General features: G+C 41.6%; 1 protein-coding gene and 1 long non-coding RNA gene across 8 annotated transcripts in view; one reads left to right on the forward strand and one right to left on the reverse strand.

The window, feature by feature from the left end:
* LOC116457891 (uncharacterized) overlaps nt 1-4,720 on the reverse strand; it is a 23,080-nt gene extending 18,360 nt beyond the window's left edge. Inside the window, exons 1-3 of one of the 2 annotated variants that reach the window (XR_009210745.1) lie at nt 4,528-4,720; nt 2,916-3,071; nt 1,512-2,291 (exon numbers count right to left, since the gene is read on the reverse strand). This is a non-coding gene — a long non-coding RNA (uncharacterized LOC116457891). Of the gene's footprint in view, nt 1-1,511; nt 2,292-2,915; nt 3,072-4,527 lie in introns of those variants that run through there. The other variant, XR_009210744.1, reaches the window with a different exon arrangement.
* The window catches only part of LPGAT1 (lysophosphatidylglycerol acyltransferase 1), a 101,303-nt gene continuing 82,999 nt past the window's right edge, over nt 3,561-21,864 (forward strand). The window contains exons 1-3 of one of the 6 annotated variants that reach the window (XM_032136628.2): nt 3,561-3,752; nt 3,995-4,142; nt 5,008-5,272. In XM_032136628.2, the coding sequence (XP_031992519.1) occupies nt 4,071-4,142; nt 5,008-5,272 (337 nt within the window). In that variant the 5' untranslated portion in view covers nt 3,561-3,752; nt 3,995-4,070. Of the gene's footprint in view, nt 3,753-3,985; nt 4,143-4,171; nt 4,281-4,832; nt 4,882-5,007; nt 5,273-21,864 lie in introns of those variants that run through there. The other 5 variants (XM_058430561.1, XM_058430564.1, XM_058430560.1 and 2 more) reach the window with 5 other exon arrangements.

Genomic DNA, 21,864 nt, shown 5'->3' on the forward strand with positions numbered 1-21,864 from the left:
AATTGTTTACTTTACAGTATTGTTTAGGGTCAATCATGTTAATAAAAAGAGTTGCTGAAATGGCTGAGAGTTGCAGTCAAGTCTGGATGATTTTTTTTTTCTTTGAGACAGAGTCTTGCTCTGTCACCCAGGCTAAAGTGCAGTGGCATGATCTAGGCTTACTGCAACCTCTGTCTCCCAGGTTCAAGCGATTCTCGTGCCTCAGCCTCCCGAGTAGCTGGGATTACAGGTGGGCGCCATCACACCTGGCTAACTTTTGTATTTTTAGTAGAGACAGGTTTTCGCCATGTTGGCCAGGCTGGTCTTGAACTCCTGACCTCAAGTGATCTGCCTGCCTCAGCCTCCCAAAGTGTTGGGATTACAGGCGTGAGCCACCACACTCAGCCAAGTGTGGATGATTTGGCTCACCCTGTCTAAAAAATTTTAAGGTTATAAGCCCTGGAGCATTTTACATAAAATAATTATTGACATGAATATAGAAGAGAACATCCATATATAAGTCCATTTTTTGTTTGAAATTAAAGCTGACAAGAGTCAGAATGCATGACTCTTCTGGGCTGCTGATTTCAAGCTTGCAACTGTTTCCTAGTAATGTAGGGGGCCTGTGCCAAGTCATTGAAGGTTATTGCTGGTAGGGTTTCTCCCTAGACAGTAAATAGTTCATTGGAGCTTTAGTGCAGAAGCCAATACAGGTAGGTAAAATGTTTTTATAATTGCCACTAGGAAAAAGAGAGGGCCCGGGGGTACTCTTCGGCCCAAGGGAACCTCTCCCTGATTATAACCTAATTTGTGGTGTGTATGTGGACCAGATGGGTGGAATTAAACCTTCTAAGGTATTGTGGTTAGATTGCTTTCAAATGACTGGCGATTCCAAGAAATATAAGAAATCCTTTCTTTTTCAAAGGACCATTCTCTTGTGGTTCAAATGTGGGCTTTCGAAACAGAAACAATAACGTCTGTGGCTATAGGGTGGGGTCTGTTCGTTTCCCTCTTTTCTCTATTGGGATGTACATGAAGGTGTTGAAATTGTTGGCTTCATGTTGTTTGTGTTTTGATAAAGATGGCTCTAAGGTAGCAGGATAGGGGACTAGCAGCTAACTAGTCATTGAAGAAGATCCTTGTTTTCCACAGAACAGTCTACCCTGGAGAACTGGCTTTTTCAACCTTCCTGTTACAGTCATTCAGAGCATTCATACATCTCTCTGTCCGTGGTGCAATAAAATAGGCTATGGAAAAATCTCAGGAGGCTTCCTAAGTGGTTGAAAGGAGGCAGGGCAAAAAAATTGTAGTATAGGTAAGAGGAAGGTAAAACTAACTAAAACGAACTTCGAAATGCAAGAAATAAATACAAGCATCATCTGAAATTGTTCCCTTAAGAAGTCAGCCCTAACAGTTTCTTATCTATTATAGGAGCTGAATTATCTTGAAACTGTGATATTGTGGTCAGAAAGTTAAGAAGATAACCCCTCTCCTACACCCTTGGCACAAAACCAGAGCATGTCTATACCTGGAACATAATGTGTTGTACTGTTTGTTGAGTTTCAAGAAAAGTCTAATGAGGTTAGAAGCAGTTAATAGGAGGATATCTGAAAAGATCAAGGAGATTAGGGCTTACCTACTCCTTCCATAAGCAGATACTGAAATGGCAGAATTCTGCAGTGAACATCCAATGAGAGATGGTGATCAGCAAGCTGAGGGGATAGGCCTCAGAAGAAACCAGACCTCCCCACACTTTGATCTCTGACTTTGGCTTTCAGAACTTTGAGAAAATAAGTTTCTACTGTTTAAGCCACCCAGTTTGCAGTATTTCGTTATGGCAGCTCTAGCTGACTAACACACATGAGAATACATATGATCAAATGATTTAAAATTATGAAGGGTCTAGAAGAGAATGTGATCATCTCAGAATATCTCTAAGTCAGGGCTTCTTAAAGCAAGGTCTGCATACTACTTGCATCAGAATCACCTATGATACTTTTTAAAAAGCAGGTTCTCAGGTCCACTGGACCTAGATTATTAAAATGTTCTGGTATGATGCCTAAGAATCTGTCTCTTTGGTAGACACTTCAAGTGTTGTTTTTGTACACTAAAGAGCCAGAGGTCCTGCCCAACCTCTGGCTCTTTTCTGAGCCTGAAAATGAATTCTGGGCCTGGTACTAATTGCATTTCATCAAGTGCTGCTGTGTCTGGTCCTCTGGCAGATGGTCCCTGATCCAGGAATCACGTGTAAATCCCATTGTAGGTTATCTCTCTCCAGGTGTCAGCCAACGTTTACGCAGCATGTGGGAAAGCTGAATGGGATGGACCAGATGGAATCCTTAGAGTTTATTCTTGATTGTGGAAATAAATATGTGCCTCATCTATCTTACTTAAGAATATAAAGACATATTTTGAATAATAAAGTATACATATTCTCTCTCTCATGAGATTTACTTAAAGATCTTATTACCTTGTCAATAGAGAATGCAAGGAATAGAATGGGGCATATCTTTCCTTCACTTGTGGACCTAAGAGGAACTGAAAGAAATTTGAGAGTCCAAAGCAAACGCTGTGATGAACATTTTCAAAGTAGGCAGAATAGGTGGCATTCTAATTCAAATACGGCAGTTCCCTAGGGAGTGTAAAATCTGCCTTGCCCCATCCCCTCCATTTACAAATGTGCTTATGGGACATAAGGTTTTATAAACAGGGTTTTTAAAAACTAAAATTTAGGCAGATCATTTAAGAATGCTCAAGAGGGTAGGTCAATGGACTATTTCTCTATTTTCCTTCAGGTGGTCCAGCCTTTGAACCAGAATGCAGCTATAGTATCCCAAGTGATGGGGTCTGTCTAGGAGTTCCCATGGCCACTGTTTTTTGTGTTTTCGGTTTTTCTTTTTATGGCGGTGGCGGGGCGGGGGCGGGTGAGTACTTACTTAATGCTGGCACTTGGCTGTTTTTTCCTTCTTGACTAACCAGACTTCAGTTTCTCTGTGTAGACCATTCATTTCCACTGAGTTTCTTGGTGGGGTGGTGGGGGCGGAGGCGATGAATGGGAAAATGGAATTGCCATTAATGTTCCAGCTGCTTTCCTGAAACAAGACTTTTGACCGTAAAAAGAATGAATTTGAAACTCTAGACAATAATACACTGCAGAGGTTAAGAAGAAAAGCCATGAGTGCAACCGGGTTTCATTAAGAATGAAAAGTGGACATTTAGCCGTCAAGGAGACAGGTCCTAGTTTGGGCAGAAAAAGCGCCCTAACAATGAAAGGCGGCCGTGTTGGCTCAAAAGGGGCTCTCAACTGAAACCAAGGCACTCCTGGGGTGTGAGGATGGGTGTTCATTCCTAGATCTTTCCGAGCGGCCCTTTCCCTCAGTATGTTCTGGACTCATTGAGGTCCTGGCCGAGCGTCCAGGTAGCCCCGAGAGCCCCGACTCGCTGGTGCAGGGGTAGGGGGCGCGGGCCAGGCGGGGCAAGCGGGCCAGGCAGCGGCGGCCGCGCTTTCATTAGAGGGCGCTGTGGGGGCGGCTCCGCCGCAGTCCCGACTCCCGCCGCTTCCTCCCGCCGCCCCTCCCCGCCAGTCCCAGCGAACCCGGCCGGGCCCTTGGGGACCGAGTCTCGGCGCCGCCGGGGAACGGGCGCGGGCCGCGCCACAGCCGGAGCGGGGCAGGGCCCCGCCGCCGCCTTCTTCCGCCGGCCCCGCCGCCGGCCATGCATTCTTCCGGCTCCTCTGACTTCCAAAGCCCCGGCCGGGGCCCGGCCAGCCCGAGGTAACCCCCGGCTCGGCGGTCGCAGGCCCCGGAGCGGCAGCGGAGCCGGGCCAGGGGAGGCGCTGGGGGCGGGGAAGGGGGCGTCGTCGTCTCGTGGCCCGGGGAGGCGGCAGCGGCCTGAGGGACGAGGGCGCGGTAGGCCCCGGGGAGGAGGCGGGGGCGCGGGGCATCCGCCCGCCTCCCCGGGACCCGCCCCGGTGACAGGTCCGGCCTCTGAGTCCCCGCCGTCCCTCTGTCCGCAGGCAGCCACGAGGGGAGTAGGGCGCCAGCGCGCCCGCTCGCGCCGCGCCTCGGGCCGCCTGGGCCGCCGCCGCGTCCATGACCGCGACCCCTCGGCGGGGGACACCCGCCCCCGCGCTCCGCAGCCGCCCGCCGTCCGCGCCCGCCGAGGTGAGCCCGGAGCGCGGGCCGCGCCCGCCGCCACGACCCTTCCACATCCGCGGAAACCGCTGCAGGCTCCACCGGCCCCCCGCTCTGCGGTCGCCTCTTCTCTGCTCCTTTCATCATCCCCCGCTTCCCTGCCCTCTGGTCGGAGATCTCATTCTCTTCATCCCCAGTTCCTTGGCTTTTACCTCTTTCTGGCTTTTGCTCCCCTCCCCCTACTGCTGTCCTTCCTCTTTTTCGCCTTATAACCCCCTACTTTCTTCCTCTCACCTTGTAAGCTTTTTTTCTAGGCCCCCCCATTTTTTTCTTTAAAAAAAAAAAAAAAGGGAAACAAAAACCCTATTGCTACAAATGAGAATTTTGAGGGTAACTCTTCGCTAGAGCCAGAGACCTTTTAAAGGAATGCATCAGTGTGCAGGAATCGTGGTGGTGAGGAGACCGAGGTCCTTAGTATCTGGGAAATCTGATCGAGAGGACCCTGTTGCGGTCATGTCACTCGTGTCTTCAGTTTGGAGATCCTGAGGGTGTCTGAAGCGAGTGGATGTGTTTTTCTAAGTCCAATAGACGACCGCAGTGAGACACGGTGCGGGGACGGCCACCGATTACTGAATGGGAATTGTGTTATCATTTGCTAAATATATTGTGACATACTCCGTGCCTCGGTGAACAGCTCCCTTGACCTTGTGCGGCTCCTCCTCCCTCTCTCTCTGTCCCCCTCTGGAATTTCCCCTGAGAGATCACCGAGGTACTGCACCCGGAAAGCTTCGACCCTCGCTTTTTTATTTTGTGCTGGGGGCGATTTCTATGTTGGTGACTGTTTAGATATATTTAATGAATTTTCCTTTTTAAGTGAATTTTTCTTTCACCCCAGAAAGACAGGACGGAGTCCAATGTGAGAATGGCTATGACTTTGGAAGAAGCTCCGTGGCTGGGCTGGCTCTTGGTGAAAGCACTGATGAGGTTTGCCTTCATGGTCGTCAACAACCTGGTTGCTATTCCATCCTACATCTGCTATGTAATTATACTTCAGCCCCTTCGAGTGCTGGACAGTAAGCGGTTCTGGTATATCGAAGGAATCATGTATAAATGGCTTTTAGGAATGGTGGCTTCCTGGGGATGGTATGCTGGATATACAGGTAAGAGTGAGAACACTTTTCTTTAATGCATAAGAAAAAATTTGTCACGAACCATGATTAAATATATATTACACTTTGGGTTGAGGATGCTTTCATGTCTTCACTATTCAAAAAAATAAAAAGAAAACAGTTCTATTGGATTTCTCTTCAGAATCCCAGGAAGACTGATGTTTTCAGAAGTATAATTTCATAATTATGTATTGGTAAATTTCTTAGTGTTTTTATTGTGATTGACATACATTTATTAAAACTGGTCTGCAAAAGCTCTGGTAGAGGAATTCAGGAGTGCATTGTATAGGACTCGAGAGCTTATAAAGTGAAGATGTAAGATATTTCATCTACTTCATGGAAGATGCCCATAAACATTGGAAATTTAGAAAAACAATGGAACCATATTTGTGCTAAGATAGTTTAATAAGTTTCTTCATTTAATGTGATATTGTACTGTTAGCTTTTGAGCAAGCAAAAATGGCTTTCTTTTCTCTTATGTATGTTTCTTTTGTTTATTAGAATCTGTATTTTATCTCATAAATCTGAGAGTATGAAATATAAAAAATTAAGTTAACTTTGTTAAGCTAATTTATCTTCTGAGTGTCTTTAAATAGATTGTGATTTCTGCCTTTAAATTGCATTTGGGGAAGCAAGAGTAACACTATTCAGAAGTGGACTTTTATAGAACTAAATGAGAAGTGTTTATTTTCTGAGATAAACCTTATATACTTTGAGAACTTATGCCCTTGCTGTGAAAATTCTGTGTCGTTTATTTTGTTTATTTCATTTTTTTCCCTTAAGAATTAAGATAAGGAAAAAAATCATAGGGGTTTTTAGCACTTGTCAGATGTGGAGGCTTTTAGCACAGAAATTCCTACCTGATAGGCAGGCTCCTTGGAGATGATGCAGATGCTGTGGTGGGTAGAGGCTGTGGTTCGTAGCTTGGCAGAGTGAGGAGGGTACTCCCAGGGTCAAGCAGTATGGCAGTTCTCCATTTGAAATTCTGTCTCCCTCTTTCCTGCCCAGGCTGCACCTGCACATTTTATCCACACATGCAAGAGAAGGACTGATAGTATACAGCTTTTATGGAGTCTGACAGACTCTTGCTATGTCTGAGTATTCTCAGTTGCCCCAGATGAAGCCTTTTCTCCTTCCGGCAGTGGCATTTATTATTATGCAAGAGCTGAAGCCCCTGGGATAGTGTATGCATTGCTTCCTTGTCATCTGTCTTGTTGAGATTCCAATGCTTTTTGGATATAGTAGGTGAGCTTCTTCTAGCCCTTTTTTAGGACTTGGTGGTAGCAATAGCAGCGGTAGAGAAAAAAATGAAGTTCTAGTCTATGGTGCTGAATTCTTACAGCGCTGTCTTAGAGTTGCTTGGCTTGGTATAGTTTGAGCGTTCCCAAATATATGTTATATGGTACTAGTGGCTTTATTCTTGTATAGTATACTCAAGTTTGCTTGTTTTAAATTAGCTTATAGTATTTTCAGAAACCCATTCTAGAAGTTCATTCTGCTTAACAATGAAATTACTGAAATGTTTGTGCTTGTGTATAGTGTATTTAATTGTTAGCATGGTGGGAAGGTAAAATTAATTTGGCATTGACCTTGAGATTAGGAGTGCAGTGGTGCTGCTTGAAGTCAAAGTTAGTTGCCCTGTGGCCATAGCATAGCTGCAATGTATTTTAAAGCGTATTTTCTTGGGGTATCTCTTCCTTGCTGACCATAGAACTGTGTCATTTCTTTTGCCACCTGCTTGGAATGTGGTCTTGGCATGATCTGCATATTTTAGTCTCTCTGAAGCGTCTGCTCTTCTTCAGGCTACTGAATTTTGACAATTTGATCAGTTTGTCTCATTTAAATATAGACTGTTTTAATGTATATATTTTAAAAGGTTTTCCTATAGGTAGAATACTTGATTTCAGAGGGCCTAGTCATAGTCTGATCATAACAGAAAATAGTCAAGAAGTCAAACAAATATAGGAATGAATTTGGTTGAAAGCCTCAGCTGAGTTTAAAGAAGCACATCTAAGCAGAGGTTGATGAACAGGTGTACCCATAAAATAATCTCAGGGGTTATATTAGCCTTTCTTTAGATAATATATTTCACTTCTTCCCTTTACATCAATAGGAGGGTGGGCTTGTGAAGAAGTTCTTTTTTCCCTATGCCCAAGTTTCACAGATGGAAAATTGAACATTGCCAAAGGAATTCTGCTCAACAGATTAAGTATGTTCGTGTTTTAGAATAAAAATTGCCAAAACTTTGTTGAGAAACCACTTAGGAGGAAACCTTAAATACTAATTAGGAAGCTAAAAACTGAATATTGGTATATTGGTATGGAATATATATATATATATATATTTTTTCCAAATTATGACATTCCATGTAATATGAGTGAATTATTCAGCCCTGCTGATGAGGACTTATGCCGATTATCTAACCTACACAGCCCCATATAGTAGCCGCTGGCTGCATGTCACTGTTTAAATTTAAATTAATTAAAATGAAATAAAATTTAGCATTTAGCTCCTCAGTCACACCAATCACATTTCAAGTGCTCAGTACTAGGTGGCTAGTGGTTACTGTATGGACAGTGCAGATACAGAACACTTCTATCATCACAGCAAGTACTATTGGACAAAGCTGATATAGTAAGCATGATTTTCTTTTCTTAGGAAAACTAAATTTTATTTTTATTAAAAAATCTTTCCTTAGTTCTAAACAGATTTCTTTTATGAAAGACAAGAAGATTTATTAAAGTTTTATTAAACTGTCTCTTAACTCATCACAAAAATGAGCCCTTTAAATTCATACACGCTTCTTGGATGAGGAATGGTGAGGCCAGTAAGCCCAAGAATTTAAATGAACATTCTTGTACTTTAGTTTGTGTTCTCAGAGCTGAGGAACTGTCTGTAGACACAGAAGATGGAAAAGGGATTTTCTGGTCTGTGTTTGACTTTAAGTTACACATTTTAAAAAGTACTCTGAAGACACTGGGGTTTGTTCATCCCCAGCTTGCTACTAAAGTAGTAATGATTGTTGTTTTCACATTTTCCTTTTTTTTTTTTTTTTTTGAGATGGAGTCTTGCTCTGTTGCCCAGGCCAGAGTGCAATGGCGCAGTCTCAGCTCACTGCAACCTCCACCTCCCGGGTTCAAGCGATTCTCCTGCCTCAGCCTCCTGAGTAGCTGGGACTACAGGCGTATGCCACCACACACAGCTAATTTTTGTGTTTTTAGTAGAGATGGGGGTTTCACTATGTTGGCCAGGCTGGTCTCGAACTCCTGACCTTGTGATCTGCCCACGTTGGCCTCCCAGAGTTCTGGGATTACAGGCGTGAGCCACCGCACCTGGCCTGTTTTTACATTTTCTTTAGTAGGAAGTGCTGTACAGATATCTCATGTTGAGGAAACGTTTTATATTGCCTTTGTCTTAATATTTCAAGGGCAAACCAAAAGAGATACTAGCTTAACTAATGATCCACTTCTGCATGCTTTATTTGGATCTAGGATAAATCAGTACCCCACCCCCTGGAGTTTAAGTGATGATTGGCAAATTTCAGAGAAAGGTTTCATACCAAACAAAATGTATTCGATTTATTTAAAATAGTTTATTTTTATTTTCATTTACTTATTTTAATAAAGGAATTGTCATCCAAACACATTTAATTAAAGTCTCAGCCAGGCACAGTGGCTTATGCCTGTAATCTCAACAACTTGGGAAGCTGAGGTGGGAGAATCACATGAGTCCAGGAGTTCGAGGTTACAGTGAGCTGTGATCATGCCACTGCACTCCAATCTGGGCGACAGAGACCTGTCTCAAAAAAAAAAACTGTGCATGAAATACTTAAAAAATATTTATTGTTAATAGAAACTCCAGAATTTTTATTTTTATATAGGATGAGAGAGAGTCATGGGCCAAAGTCTGGCTGGAAGGGAGCTAGGGTGCCAGGGGACTTGCTGCCAAGCTGTTTTTACGTAGCAAACAGTTTTCCTTAAATTGGGCATTATTTGGGGGGGCTTTAGGGAAAGCTGATGGAGATTACGTTTAGTTACCTCCTACTCCCTAACTGACAGCTGCCATGTTTTTCTGGGTTATGTGATTATTTGATAGTGTCCTGCTTTTCGGGGAGGGATACATATTCGTTGTGTGACAAAATAATTTTTAGGAATTATTTCCGACTTTGAAATTCTACAGAAAGTTTCAAAAATGTATTTCGAGAGCAATATCTTGTAACCTTCGAGCCATAAAACCAATTTAGTATGTGAAGATGAACATTTTAAGAATGTGAAATAAAATAGAATTCAATAGAATATATCAGAAATGCATGTGTTTATACTGAGTGGTGCTTCAGAATGTGTTTTGTACTATGAGTGCAGTCCACATTTGAGAGGCATTGTTCTAGTGGAAAGAGCACTGGGATTTTGGAAAACTCTGGGAGTTAGTGGTCTAGCTTTAACTTTAAATCTGTTTTCACTGGTAGGGGTGAGATCCTTACCTACTCTGGGCCCACTGGATGGATCTTCCTTATAACCCTAGGGCCTGATTTGTTACCTGATGCTCACAGAGTATTCAATAAATGTCTAGTTCTTGAATGATCTTTTTTTATTTTTTTGTGAGACAGTCTCACTCTATTGCCAAGCCTGGAGTACAGTGGCACAGTCTTGGCTCACGGCAACCTCTCTCTCCCAGGTTCAAGTGATTCTCACGCGTCAGCCTCCCGAGTAGCTGGGATTACAGGTATCCACCACCGTGCCTGGGTAATTTTGTATCGTTAGTAGAGACAAGGTTTCACCATGTTGGCCAGGCTGGTCTTGAACTCCTGACCTCAAGTGATCCGCCTGCCTTGGCTCCCACAGTGCTGGGATTAGGCATGGTGAGCCACTGCACTGGGCTAAATGTTCTCTTTTTCCTTTCCTGGTTCTGAGATTCCCTAGCTGCCTACCTTCCTGAAAGGTGTATTATCAAGGTCATTGCAGTCCACAAAATATGAAACCTTGAATCACATCATGTTTAATATATATAATCTCTTACAATACCACATTTGTTAATTTTTTTTTTTTTTGAGAGAGAGATTCTCACTCTATTGCCCAGGCTAGAGTGTGGTGGCTAGATCCTAGCTCACTGCAGCCTTGAACTTCTGGACTCAAAAGCGATTCTCCTGCCTCAGCCTTTCAAGTAGCTGTGACTATAAGTGTGCATCACCGTGCTTGGCTAATTATAAAAACAGTTTTTGCAGGGATGAGATCTTGCTGTTGCCCAGGCTGGTTTTGAACTCCTGGTTTCAAGGGCTGCTCCTTCCTTGACCTCCGAAAATGCTGAGATTATAGGAATGAGCCACCATGCCTGGCCACATTTACTAGTTTAATACACCTTTATTGAACTTCAGTTATCTGTGGGAACAGGTACCCTGGAGGTACCTCATAGGCACAAGACGTAATCAGTGACTTTAAGGAGCTCACAGCAGCCTTGGTTGGGAGACTGCACCAACAATGAAAATATACAGGGGTACAAGGGGAGGTAAAAAGGAGGTCCTCCTGATCTAGCATCAGTGGTAGGTGGTGACAGGGAGGGAATAGGGGACTTAGGGAGAGGCTTTGAAGGAATTTGAGTTCCTTTGAATTCTTAGTAATTATAATTCATTTAAGAGATGCAATATGTATCTTCGTGGTGATGATATTAGCTAAGATTTATTGAAAAATAAACCAGGCAGTGACCAAAGTGCTTCAGTCACTTAATGCTCACAATAATTTTATCAGGGTGGTACTGTTATCACTTCTCCTTTTGTTATAGATGTTGAAATTGAAAGAGGTTTCACAGTTACTTCCCCAGAAGCATTAACTGGATTGATGTTGCCACCAGTTGATTTTTGTATTTGAAGAGCCAATATTGACCTTTAGATAATGTTCCTAGAGTGTTTCTTAATTTTTACTACCCATATGCCCTTTTGCTTTTGAGGCATGAAATCTCTTTCTGAAGATACAACTCTTAAACATCTGAAAGTAATATCGCTATAGATTTCTTCAAGAGGTTAAAAACTTGGTGCTTCAATGGAAATGTTGTAGTATAATGGAAATTTCATAAAATCTAACTTCCTTAAGGCTCTCTACTCACGTGGAGAACAAAAACTCCACTGGAATTTTTGGTTTTGGGTGCCTGAAAGTAGATTGTCATCAGAGTGAGGAGTTACTGCATGATGTTAGGTTGACAACTGATTTTTTTTATTTATTTATTTTTTGCTCTGTCACCCAGGCTGGAGTGCAATGGCACGATCTTGGCCCACTGCAACGTCCACCTCTTGGGTTCAAGCGATTCTCCTGTCTCAGCCTCCCGAGTAGCTGGGATTACAGGCGTGTACCACCATGCCTGGCTAATTTTTTGTATGTTTAGTAGAGGTGGGGTTTCACCATGTTTGCCAGGCTGGTCCCGAACTCCTGACCTCAAGTGATCCACCCGCCTCAGCCTCCCAAAGTGCTCAGATTACAGGTGTGAGTCACTGCGCCTGGCTGACGACTGATTTTGACATAAATCCAGGAGAAGAGTTTTCAGTACAGTGTTTTGATTTTTCTATGGAAAATATATCATGGAAGGAAATATTTTTGTTCTTCTCCATCCCTGTGGTAGGTAATTGAAGGTAAATATTACTAAATGCTTTAAACTCAGCAATTTGGTGGTGCTACAAATTTGATGTCTGTTCTTATTTCAAGTATAGTTTATAATTGAATAATTTATTTTAGATACTTATTTTGAAATATATATAATCATGCATGCACACACCTTCACATAGACTATTACAGAAGCTCAGGGGGCAGTATTTGTAGTGTTTGTAGTAAGACCTCAAGTTCTGGAGTCAGAAAGAGCTGGGTAAGATACTTTTTGGTTTATTTTTGTTTACATTTGCCTAGCATATCTTTGCCAATCCTTTTGTTTTCAAACTCCAATTTTTATAATTTGCTTTGATTTAGATGTGTCTCTAGTATATATAGCATGGAGTTAGGTTTTGCTTTGTGAGTGAATTTGAAAATCTCTTAAGATGAGTTGAATCCATATTTATATTTATTCATATGTCAAAAATTTGTCATGGTTCTGCCATTGTATTTTATGTTTTCTATTTATATATACATATGAATGTTAAGTCTTTCACTGTGTAGTATCTTTTTCTTTGCTTTTCAGTTCTGATATTTAGAAAGGTTTGTATTTCAGTCTTATTACTTTAATATTCTTAGTTCTCTATTGATAGTAACCATTCATCCTCTTCTATGACCAAAGGTAAAACTCTTTAATCCTTGTGTCTTCCCCTTTCTCTTCTTCCTCACCCAATCTTAGTCAGTAATGTTTATTTAAAATAGCATATACATCTGTGCTATTATGTATGCTTATGCTTCTACTACTTGAGCTTTAAGACTATACACTGACTCCCAGCTATTACATCAAGGTAATCAGTAAGCTTATTATACTTCTCTCTGCTTTCTCCCTTCTTTCAATTTATGTTATTTGAGTTTATACAGTGTTATAGCCTATAATATTTACATTCTATTTTATCAACTTCATTTCCATCTGTTTTTGTCTTAATTCTTTAGTTAAATGTAATGTTCACCCAGGTACTTCGTGCAGAGTCATTCTTTGGTTGGCTGAAGTTTATTCTCTAGCAGTTTCTCTCAATAAGGGCTCAGGGGAACAAGATGAGGATATTATTCTTACAACATTTTCAGAATTTGTCTTCTGTTGCTTTATACGTTTTTTGTTTTTGTTGAGACGGAGTCTCACTCTGTTGCCCAGGCTGGAGTGCAGTGGTGTGTTCTCAGCTCACTGACTCAGGAACCTCCGCCTCCTGGGTTCAAGCAGTTGTCCTGCCTCAGCCTCCCGATTAGCTGGGATTACAGGCATGCACCACCACACCCGGCTAATTTTTGTATTTTTAGTAGAGATGGAGTTTTGCCATGTTGGCTAGGCTGGTCTTGAACCCCTGGCCTCGGGTGATCTGCCTGCCTCGGCCTCCGAAAGTGCTAGGATCACAGGTGTGAGCCACCACGCCCAGCCCGTTGCTTTATGCTTGAAGGATAACTTAGCAGGTTACAAAGTCCTTGCCTCACACTTTATTTTTTTGAGTATCTTACAGGTATTATACAAACATCTTCTGGCATTAAATGTTATATGAAGCCAGATTGAAGTTTTTCCTATTATTGACTTGGTCTTTTTGCCTGTCTGCCCAAAGGGATTCTCCCTTTATCTCTCATATCTAGTAACTTTATTAGGATATAGTGGTATTGACTGTTTAGCTCAATTTTTACTGGTACATGTGTGCCTTTTTAATATTTAGATTCAAATGTATTTTCATTTCAGGAAAGTTTTCTTTAATAATATCTTTAAATATTTACTTTGTCTCATTGTTTTGGTTTTCCTTTTTGGAGACCTAAGTTATATGTATGTTGAATCTCCTTTTGTATGTCTTTTGTATCTGTTATTTTGCCTTTAATCCTTTTAAACACTTTTTCATTTGTTTCTTTCATGTCTCTTACTGTGTTTTCTGCAATGTCTCTTCTTTGTTCTCCTATCAGTTTCTTCTTCATTTCTGTGATGGCTTTGTTTATTCTTCTATTTTGTTTTTTTTTTTTTGTTTAGTTCTGCCAATTCATGCTTCCCTATTCCTATTATCTAGACATTTCTCCCTTGAGTTCTTGTATTTCTTATTTGTGGTCTTGTTCATAGTGATGATGGCTTCACTGATTTTCTTAAAATCAAGCAAAATTATTCAGTTATAATTTTTGTCTTCTCCATTGTAATTTTTTTTTTAGTGTACTTTGACAGTTGGTACATTAGCTATCATTTTTCTTAAAGTATCTCTCAGTCAGTACCATGCCAGTTACCTTTTTTTCCTTGTGACTTAATGAATTGGATTTTCCTCAATCTGTTATTTGTAGGAGGTTTGGATGGGGCCAGGGTAGATTTCCAGATTTCTGCCACAGAGGTAGTCTTTTTCACGTATGACATCTAGGTGTGTTTCTCCGTGTTGCCACAAGTCTTCTGCCTCTCTAAACCAGAACAAGTCTATAAGGTCTTTTGCCACTAATTCTGAACTTTCCACTCCTTCCTTTGCAGCTGTGATTGGAGGGACATGGCTCCAGCATGCCAATGTAAACCACCCCACCGCCTGGAGTCTCACTCTGTTGCCCAGGCTGGATGTAGTGGTGCAATCTTGGCTCACTGCAACCTCTTGCCTCCTGGGTTCAAGCGATTCTCTGCCTCAGCCTCCGGAGTAGCTGGCAGTACAGGCGTCTGCCACCATGCTTGGCTAATTTTTGTATTTTTAGTAGAGTCGGGGTTTCACCATGTTGGCCAGGCTGATCTCGAACTCCTGACCCCAGGTGATCCACCCGCCTCAGCCTCCCAAAGTGCTGGGATTACAGGCGTGAGCCACCGTGCCTGGCAACCCTTTTCTTAAGGAAGGGTATTGTTGCTGTTGCTTTCTGAGATCTGCCACTGTCAGGCCCTCCTCATCACATGCCACACTGTCTTTCCCTATAAGCTGCTGTCCACCCCAGCATAGATTGTCTGCCTTGTTTGATCTCAGCCTTGTTCTCAGGTACTTCGGTGGTTTTATTTTTTAGATTTAAATTTTTTGGCTTTTTTTGTTGTTGTTGTTGTTGGAGACAGGGTCTTGTTCTGTCACCCGGGCTGGAATACCATGGTGCATTCCAACTCACTATAGCCTGAAACTTCTGGCCTCAAGTGATCCTTCCCACCTCAGCCCAAGTAGCTAAGATGACAGGCATGTGCCACTATGCCTGGGTAATTATTTTAATTTTTTTGTAGAGATGGGGCCTTGCCAGATTGCCCAGACTGGTCTCAAACTCCTGGCCTCAGGCGGTCCTTCCACCTGGTCTGCCAAAGTGCTGTGATTATAAGCATGAGCCACCGCACCTGGCCTGGGATTTTTATATTTTTGTTTTTCTCCTAGGTTTTGTGAAAAAGCAGTTTTGTGCAGTTTTTTCTCCTTGTTGCTATCTGTATTTTCCCAGAAGATTCATGCCTATAATGCTACTATGTCCATACCAAAAAGTACAACACAAGATTTTTGTTTAACTATGTAATTATAATTCAAATAGCACTGCTACCATCCTGTTGTACATTGGTTGATTATTATAGAATGGAGAGCAATTTTGCCATCTAATTAATTTTCTTTGAGGTCTGTTCAAAAGTATAAAGTAGCCTCCAAAGTGTGTTTCTTTTGTCTCCCAGTGGTTTCCGAACTGTTTTGATTCTTAGACTGCTTACCAGTAGCATATGTTTAAGACATCCACTCTATTTCCATTTGGCTGCAGTAAGAAAATGTCATCAAAATGAATGGAAGGAGTGAGTTACCTTTGGTACTTTAGTAAGGAATACGAAATAAATGTGACATTAATACAGTAAAGCTCTAGGGTCTGGTCTGCCTTGAGAACTTTAAAGATCACTAGTGCACCCCAAAGTTTGACAAATATTGTTACGTAAGAGTTTACCATTCCTAATCTAAAATTAGAGTTTGCTGAGTACTTAGGCTTCGTTTTAGGAGTTTCTTTTCAGAGTTTGCAAATTAGTGGCCATATTCAGAAGCTGATGTGTTTTATTTTGTCTTAGCACTATTTAAACTTAAAAAAAATTAGTTGTCAACATTTCAAATTAGGGAGATTTCACAAAACATGAAAACAAATTCCACATTTCCAGCTATTCTTGAGAAATTAGAGATCTGGCCATGCTGAGCCCTCGTTCCTGCATAGTAACGATTTGCTGGAGCTGCATGATGACCACCCCCTTTACTGTCCAGTTTATCCAAGATCTTGCTTCTTGTCTTATTTTGGGCCTACTTTACTTATTAAGGATACTTGCTTGGATCCCAGAGACTTGGGTGATGTTCATTTTAAAACATTTAAATTATAATTACTAGTCTATTTCTGTTAAACATAGTTTTGCATTTATATGCCCTAGTAGTGCCTAAGACTAATGAACTCTACCATTAAAAATTGAAAGTTGGCTGGGTGTGGTGGCTCACGCCTGTAATCCTAGCACTTCGGGAGGCCAAGGCGGGTGGATCACTTGAGGTCAGGAGTTTCAGACCAGCCTGGCCAACATGGTGAAAACCCGTCTCTACTAAAAATACAAAAATTGGACTGGCATGGTGGTGCACGCCTGTAGTCCTAGCTACTCGGGAGGCTGAGGCAGGAGAATTGCTTGAACCCAGGAGGCAGAAGTTGCAGTGAGCTGAGATCGCACCACTGCACTCCAGCCTGTCTCTGGACAGAGGAGACTCTGTCTCAAAACAAAAACAAAAACAAAAAACCTGAAAGTTTGTTAGTAATCTCAACTGCTGATTTTATGAAGCAGAGGTGTTTAATAGGAATTAAAAAATGAAACACCATTACCAAAAGCTGTGGTCACAAGGTTTTTCAAGTTTCGTGTATCCTATTACTGACACGGTAAAATGTTGCCAGTTGTTTATACACTCATTAGTTAGTAGAATGTCTCATTTCTTCTTAAGAATATAATTATCTAAAATCTAGATTATTAAAAATTCTTTCTTTCTTTTTTTTTTTTTCAGTTGGAGCCTCACTCTGTCGCCCAGGCTGGAGTGCAGTGGCGCGATCTTGGCTCACTGCAACCTCCATCTCCTGTGTTCAAGTGATTCTCCTGCCTCAGCCTCCTGAGTAGCTGGGACTACAGGCACCGGCCACCATGCCTGGCTAATTTTTGTATTTTCAGTAGGGCCGGCCACCATGCCCGGCTAATTTTTGTATTTTCAGTAGAGACGAGGTTTTGCCATGTTGGCCAGGCTGGTCTCGAACTCCTGACCTCAGGTGGACCACCCGCATCAGCCTCCCAAAGTGCTGGGATTACAGGCGTGAGCCACTGTACCTGGCTAAAAATGATTTCTATTTGCTGTTTTATATTTTAAAATATGAAAAACAAAGCAAACCTGGCTGATTTCTGTTTCTTATTTTAAATTATAGTACAAATAACTAAAAATGAGATATAGATAGTATTATAGAATGATTAGTTATGATGTTATACTTTTTTCTTGTAAAGCTATTTCATCACATTTTCTTTTCTTTTTTTTTTTTTTTTTGAGACGGAGTCTTGCTCTGTCGCCCAGGCTGGAGTGCAGTGGCGCAATCTCGGCTCACTGCAGGCTCCGCCTCCCGGGTTCACGCCATTCTCCTGCCTCAGCCTCTCCGAGTAGCTGGGACTACAGGCGCCCGCCACCACGCCCGACTAATTTTGTTTTTTTTTGTATTTTTTAGTAGAGACAGGGTTTCACCGTGGTCTCGATCTCCTGACCTCGTGATCCGCCCGCCTCGGCCTCCCAAAGTGCTGGGATTACAAACGTGAGCCACCGCGCCCGGCCCACATTTTATTTTCTTGGTTATACTTTTCACTTTGTTACATAGGCCTTGCCTTTCTTTTTTTTTTTTTTTCTTTTTCTTTTTTTTGAGACACAGTCTTGCCGTGTCGCCCAGGCTGGAGTGCAATGGCACAATCTTGGCTCACTGCAACCCCCGCCTTCTGGGTTCAAGCAGTTCCCCTGCCTCAGCCACCTGAGTAGCTGGGACTACAGGCGTGCACCTCCGTGTCCGGCTAATTTTTGTATTTTTAGTAGAAACGGAGTTTTGCCACGTTGGCCAGGCTGGTCTCGAACTCCTGACCTCAGGTGATCTGCCTACCTCAGCCTCCCAAAGTGCTGGGATTATAGGCATGAGCCACCGCACCCGGCCAGGCCTTGCCTTTCAAATGCCTGGAATTAGATTCAGTTTCCCAGTTCTATCCATACATGACTATATATATTTAAATTTAAGGCCGGGCACGGTGGCTCACGCCTGTAATCCCAACACTTTGGGAGGCTGAGGGGGGCGGATCACAAGGTCAGGGGATCGAGACCATCCTGGCTAACACGGTGAAACCCCATCTCTACTAAATATTAGTCTCTACTAAAAAAATTAGCCGGGGGTGGTGGCACACCCTGTAGTCCCAGCTACTTGGGAGGCTGAGGCAGGAGAATCACTTGAACCGGGGAGGCAGAGGTTTCAGTGACCCGAGATTGCGCCATGGAGTGCCTAGGCAATAGAGTGAGACTCTGTCTCAAACAAACAAACAAAAAATTTTAAATGAATTAAAATATATAAAATCTAAATTTCAGTACCGTAGTCACATTAGCTACATTTCAAGCGCTCAATAGCCACATGTGGCTTGTGATTACTGGTTATAGTTTTTCTCAAGGTTTAATAGATTCATCAAATTTTAGTAGGAAGAAACTTTCCCCAAACTTTTTTTCTTCATTAAACATTAAGAAAACATATGAGGCTGAATGCAGTGGCTCACACCTATAATCCCAATACTTTGGGAGGCTGAGTCAGGAAGATAGCTTGAGGCCAGGAGTTCCAGACCAGCCTGGGCCAAATAGCAAGATCCTATCTCTACAAAAAATTAAAAAATTAGGTGGCCATGGTGGCACATGCTGTAGTCCTAGCTACTCGGGAGGCTGAAGCAGAAGGATTGCCTGAGCCCAGGAGTTCAAGGTTGCAGTAAGCTGTGATTGTGCCACTGCACTCTAGCCTGGGGGACAGAGTGACATCGTATCTCTCAAAAAAAAAAAGAAAAAGAAAAGAAGCCGTATGAATCATGTATCTAATGCACATTTTGCATGTGCTTTTAATTAGAAATTTGTATTATTTGACACTACGGGAAAAAGTTTATAAATTTAAATACATCAAGATGTTTCTGAATTATCAAAAGACAAAACTATGTTCCGTATAGCTTTAGCGTTACACACATATACACATATATATTTTTTAATTGGGATATAATTTACCTACCATAAATTGATCATTTTAAAGTATATAATTCAATGGCTTTGAGCATATCCATACAGTTATGCATCTGTCACTATTATCTAATTCTACAACATTTCATCACCCTCAAAAGAAACCTCAAACGCGTTAGTTGTCACTCCACGTTCTCTCCTACCTTTAGTTCCTGGCCACCACTAATCTATGTTCTGTCTCTATGCTTTTGCCTATTCTGGACATTTCATATAAAGAGAATTATATATAATATGTGTCTTTTGTGTCTGGCTTTTTAAACTTAGCATTATGTTTTTAATATTCATCTATATTATATCATGTGTCAGCACTTTATTCCTTTGTGTGGCTGAGTAATATTCCATTGTGTGGATAGACACACATTTTATTTATATATTCATCAGTTGAACACTGGGTTGTTTCCACTTTTTGGTTACTATGAATAATGTGGCTATGAACATTCATGTAGAAGTTTTTGTGTGAATATATGTTTTCAGTACTCTTGGACTAGGAGTTAAATTGCTGGGTCATATGGTAATTCTGTGTTTAACTTTTGAGGAGCTGCCAGACTGTTTTCCATAGCAGCTACACTATTGTACATTCCCACCAGCAATGTAGGAGAGTTGTAATTTCTCCACATCCTCACTAACAGTTGTTATTTTCTGTTTTGTTTTTGTTTTTGTTTTTTTAATACTAGCCATCCTAAGTGGGTGTGAAGTGGTATTTCACTGTGGTTTAGATTTGCATTTCTCTAATGACTATAATAATCTTTTCATGTGTTTATTGGCCATTTGTGTATCTTTTTTGGAGAAATGTCTGTTCAAATCCTTTGTCCATTTTTAAATTGGGTTATTTTTCTTTTTATTGTTGAGTTGTAAGAATTCTTTCTGTATTCTGTATACTAGACCCTATCTATTTTTTCATTGGTTACTTATGCTTTTAGTGTTCTATCTGAGAAACCATGGCTTAATCCAAGGTCATGAAGATTTATATCTATGCTTTCTGTTGAGAGTTTAGCGTTTTGTTGTTGTTGTTGTTGTTGTTGTTGTTTGAGATGAAGTCTCGCTCTGTTGTCCAGGCTGGAGTGATTCTCTTGCCTCAGCCTCCCAAGTAGCTGGGATTACAGGCACCCACCACCACACCTGGCTAATTTTTGTATTTTTAGTAGAGATGGGGTTTCACCATGTTGGCCAGGCTGGCCTCAAACTCCTGGCCTCAAGTGATCCACCCAACACAGCCTCCCAAAGTGCTGGGATTACAGGTGTGAGCCACTGAACCCGGCTGAGTTTAGCTTTTGTATTTAAATCTTTGATCCATTTTGAGTTAAATTTTCCATGTAGTATGGGGTAAGGGTCCAAACTTCATTCTTTTACATGTAGATATCCGGTTGTCCTAGAATCATTTGTTGAAAATGATTTTCCACATTGAGTGATCTTGGTACCCTTGTTAAAAATCAATTGACCATACAGGTATGGCTTTACTTCTGGACTCAATTCTATTCCATTGCTCTGTATGTCTGTCCTTGTGCCAGTACCACACTATCTTGATTAGTTAGTGTACCTTTATAGTAAGTTTTGAGTGTTAAGTAATTTTGTTGTATTTTAATTTTTAAAAAATTCATGATCCTGGCCAGGCACAGTGGCTCAAACATGTAATCCCAGCATTTTGGGAAGCCGAGGCTAGGAGTTTGAGACCAGTCTAGGCAACATAGCAAGACTTTGTCTCTACAAAAAATTTAAAAATTAGCCAGGTGTGGTAGCCTGCACCTGTAGTCCTAGCTACTTGGGAAGCTGAGGTGGGAGGATCACTTGAACCCAGGAGTTTGAGATTGCAGTGAACTGTGATCTTACCACTGCACACTGTTGCCTGGGCAGGAGAGCGAGACCCTGTCTCTGAAAAAAAAAATCCCCGTTCTTTTTATTATGTATTATGACTTTAATAATGAGGCTAGTTCACGACACGTAAATACTAATTTAAAGCTCTTTTGGATTTAAAAGTGTTTACTGAGTTAGAACAATGCTTTTCAAGAATTAATATACATAGTTGGGTTGAATGACCTTTATCTCCATGTTGAGGAAATGTTTACTAGTTATGTGTTTCATTATTAGGAATAGCAATAGTTCCTGTTTACTCTCTTAAAAAAGCGGGACATCTGTTGTAGAATTGTGTTTATTGTGTGATTGATCAATCAAATTTTTATCGACTGCCTACTACCAGTTAGTAAAGTTACTGATTTATAAATACTGGGCTAGAGAGTGTGATGTAGATTAATTCGTATCAAAATGACTTTTGGCATAGTTTTTATTCTGGTTGGTTTTGATGGATGGTTTATTTATTTGTTTATGGAGTTTTGCTCTTGTTGCTCAGGCTGGAGTGCAATGGCGAGATCTTGACACACTGCAACCTCCACCTCCCGGGTTCAAGTAATTCTTGTGCCTCAGCCTCCCGAGTAGCTGGGATTACAGGCATGCACCACCACGCCTGGCTAATTTTGTATTTTTAGTAGAGATGGCATTTCACCATGTTGGTCAGGCTGGTCTCGAACTCCGGACCTTAGGTGATCCGCCTGCCTCTGCCTCCCAAAGTGGTGGGATTACAGGTGTGAGCCACCATGCCCAGCGATGGATGGTTTTATGAATAGTTGAGTTTGTTATGAACTGCATGTTCAAAATGCATTTGTGACAAGTTTTTTGAAAAACAGAGATCAATATATACATTTCCCCCTAATATGATGGTTCCATTTATTAAAGTTAACTGAGGTCCTTGAAGGGA

This window comes from Hylobates moloch, unplaced genomic scaffold (assembly GCF_009828535.3).
Source record: "Hylobates moloch isolate HMO894 unplaced genomic scaffold, HMol_V3 SCAFFOLD_18, whole genome shotgun sequence".
Classification (NCBI taxonomy): Eukaryota; Metazoa; Chordata; class Mammalia; order Primates; family Hylobatidae; genus Hylobates; species Hylobates moloch.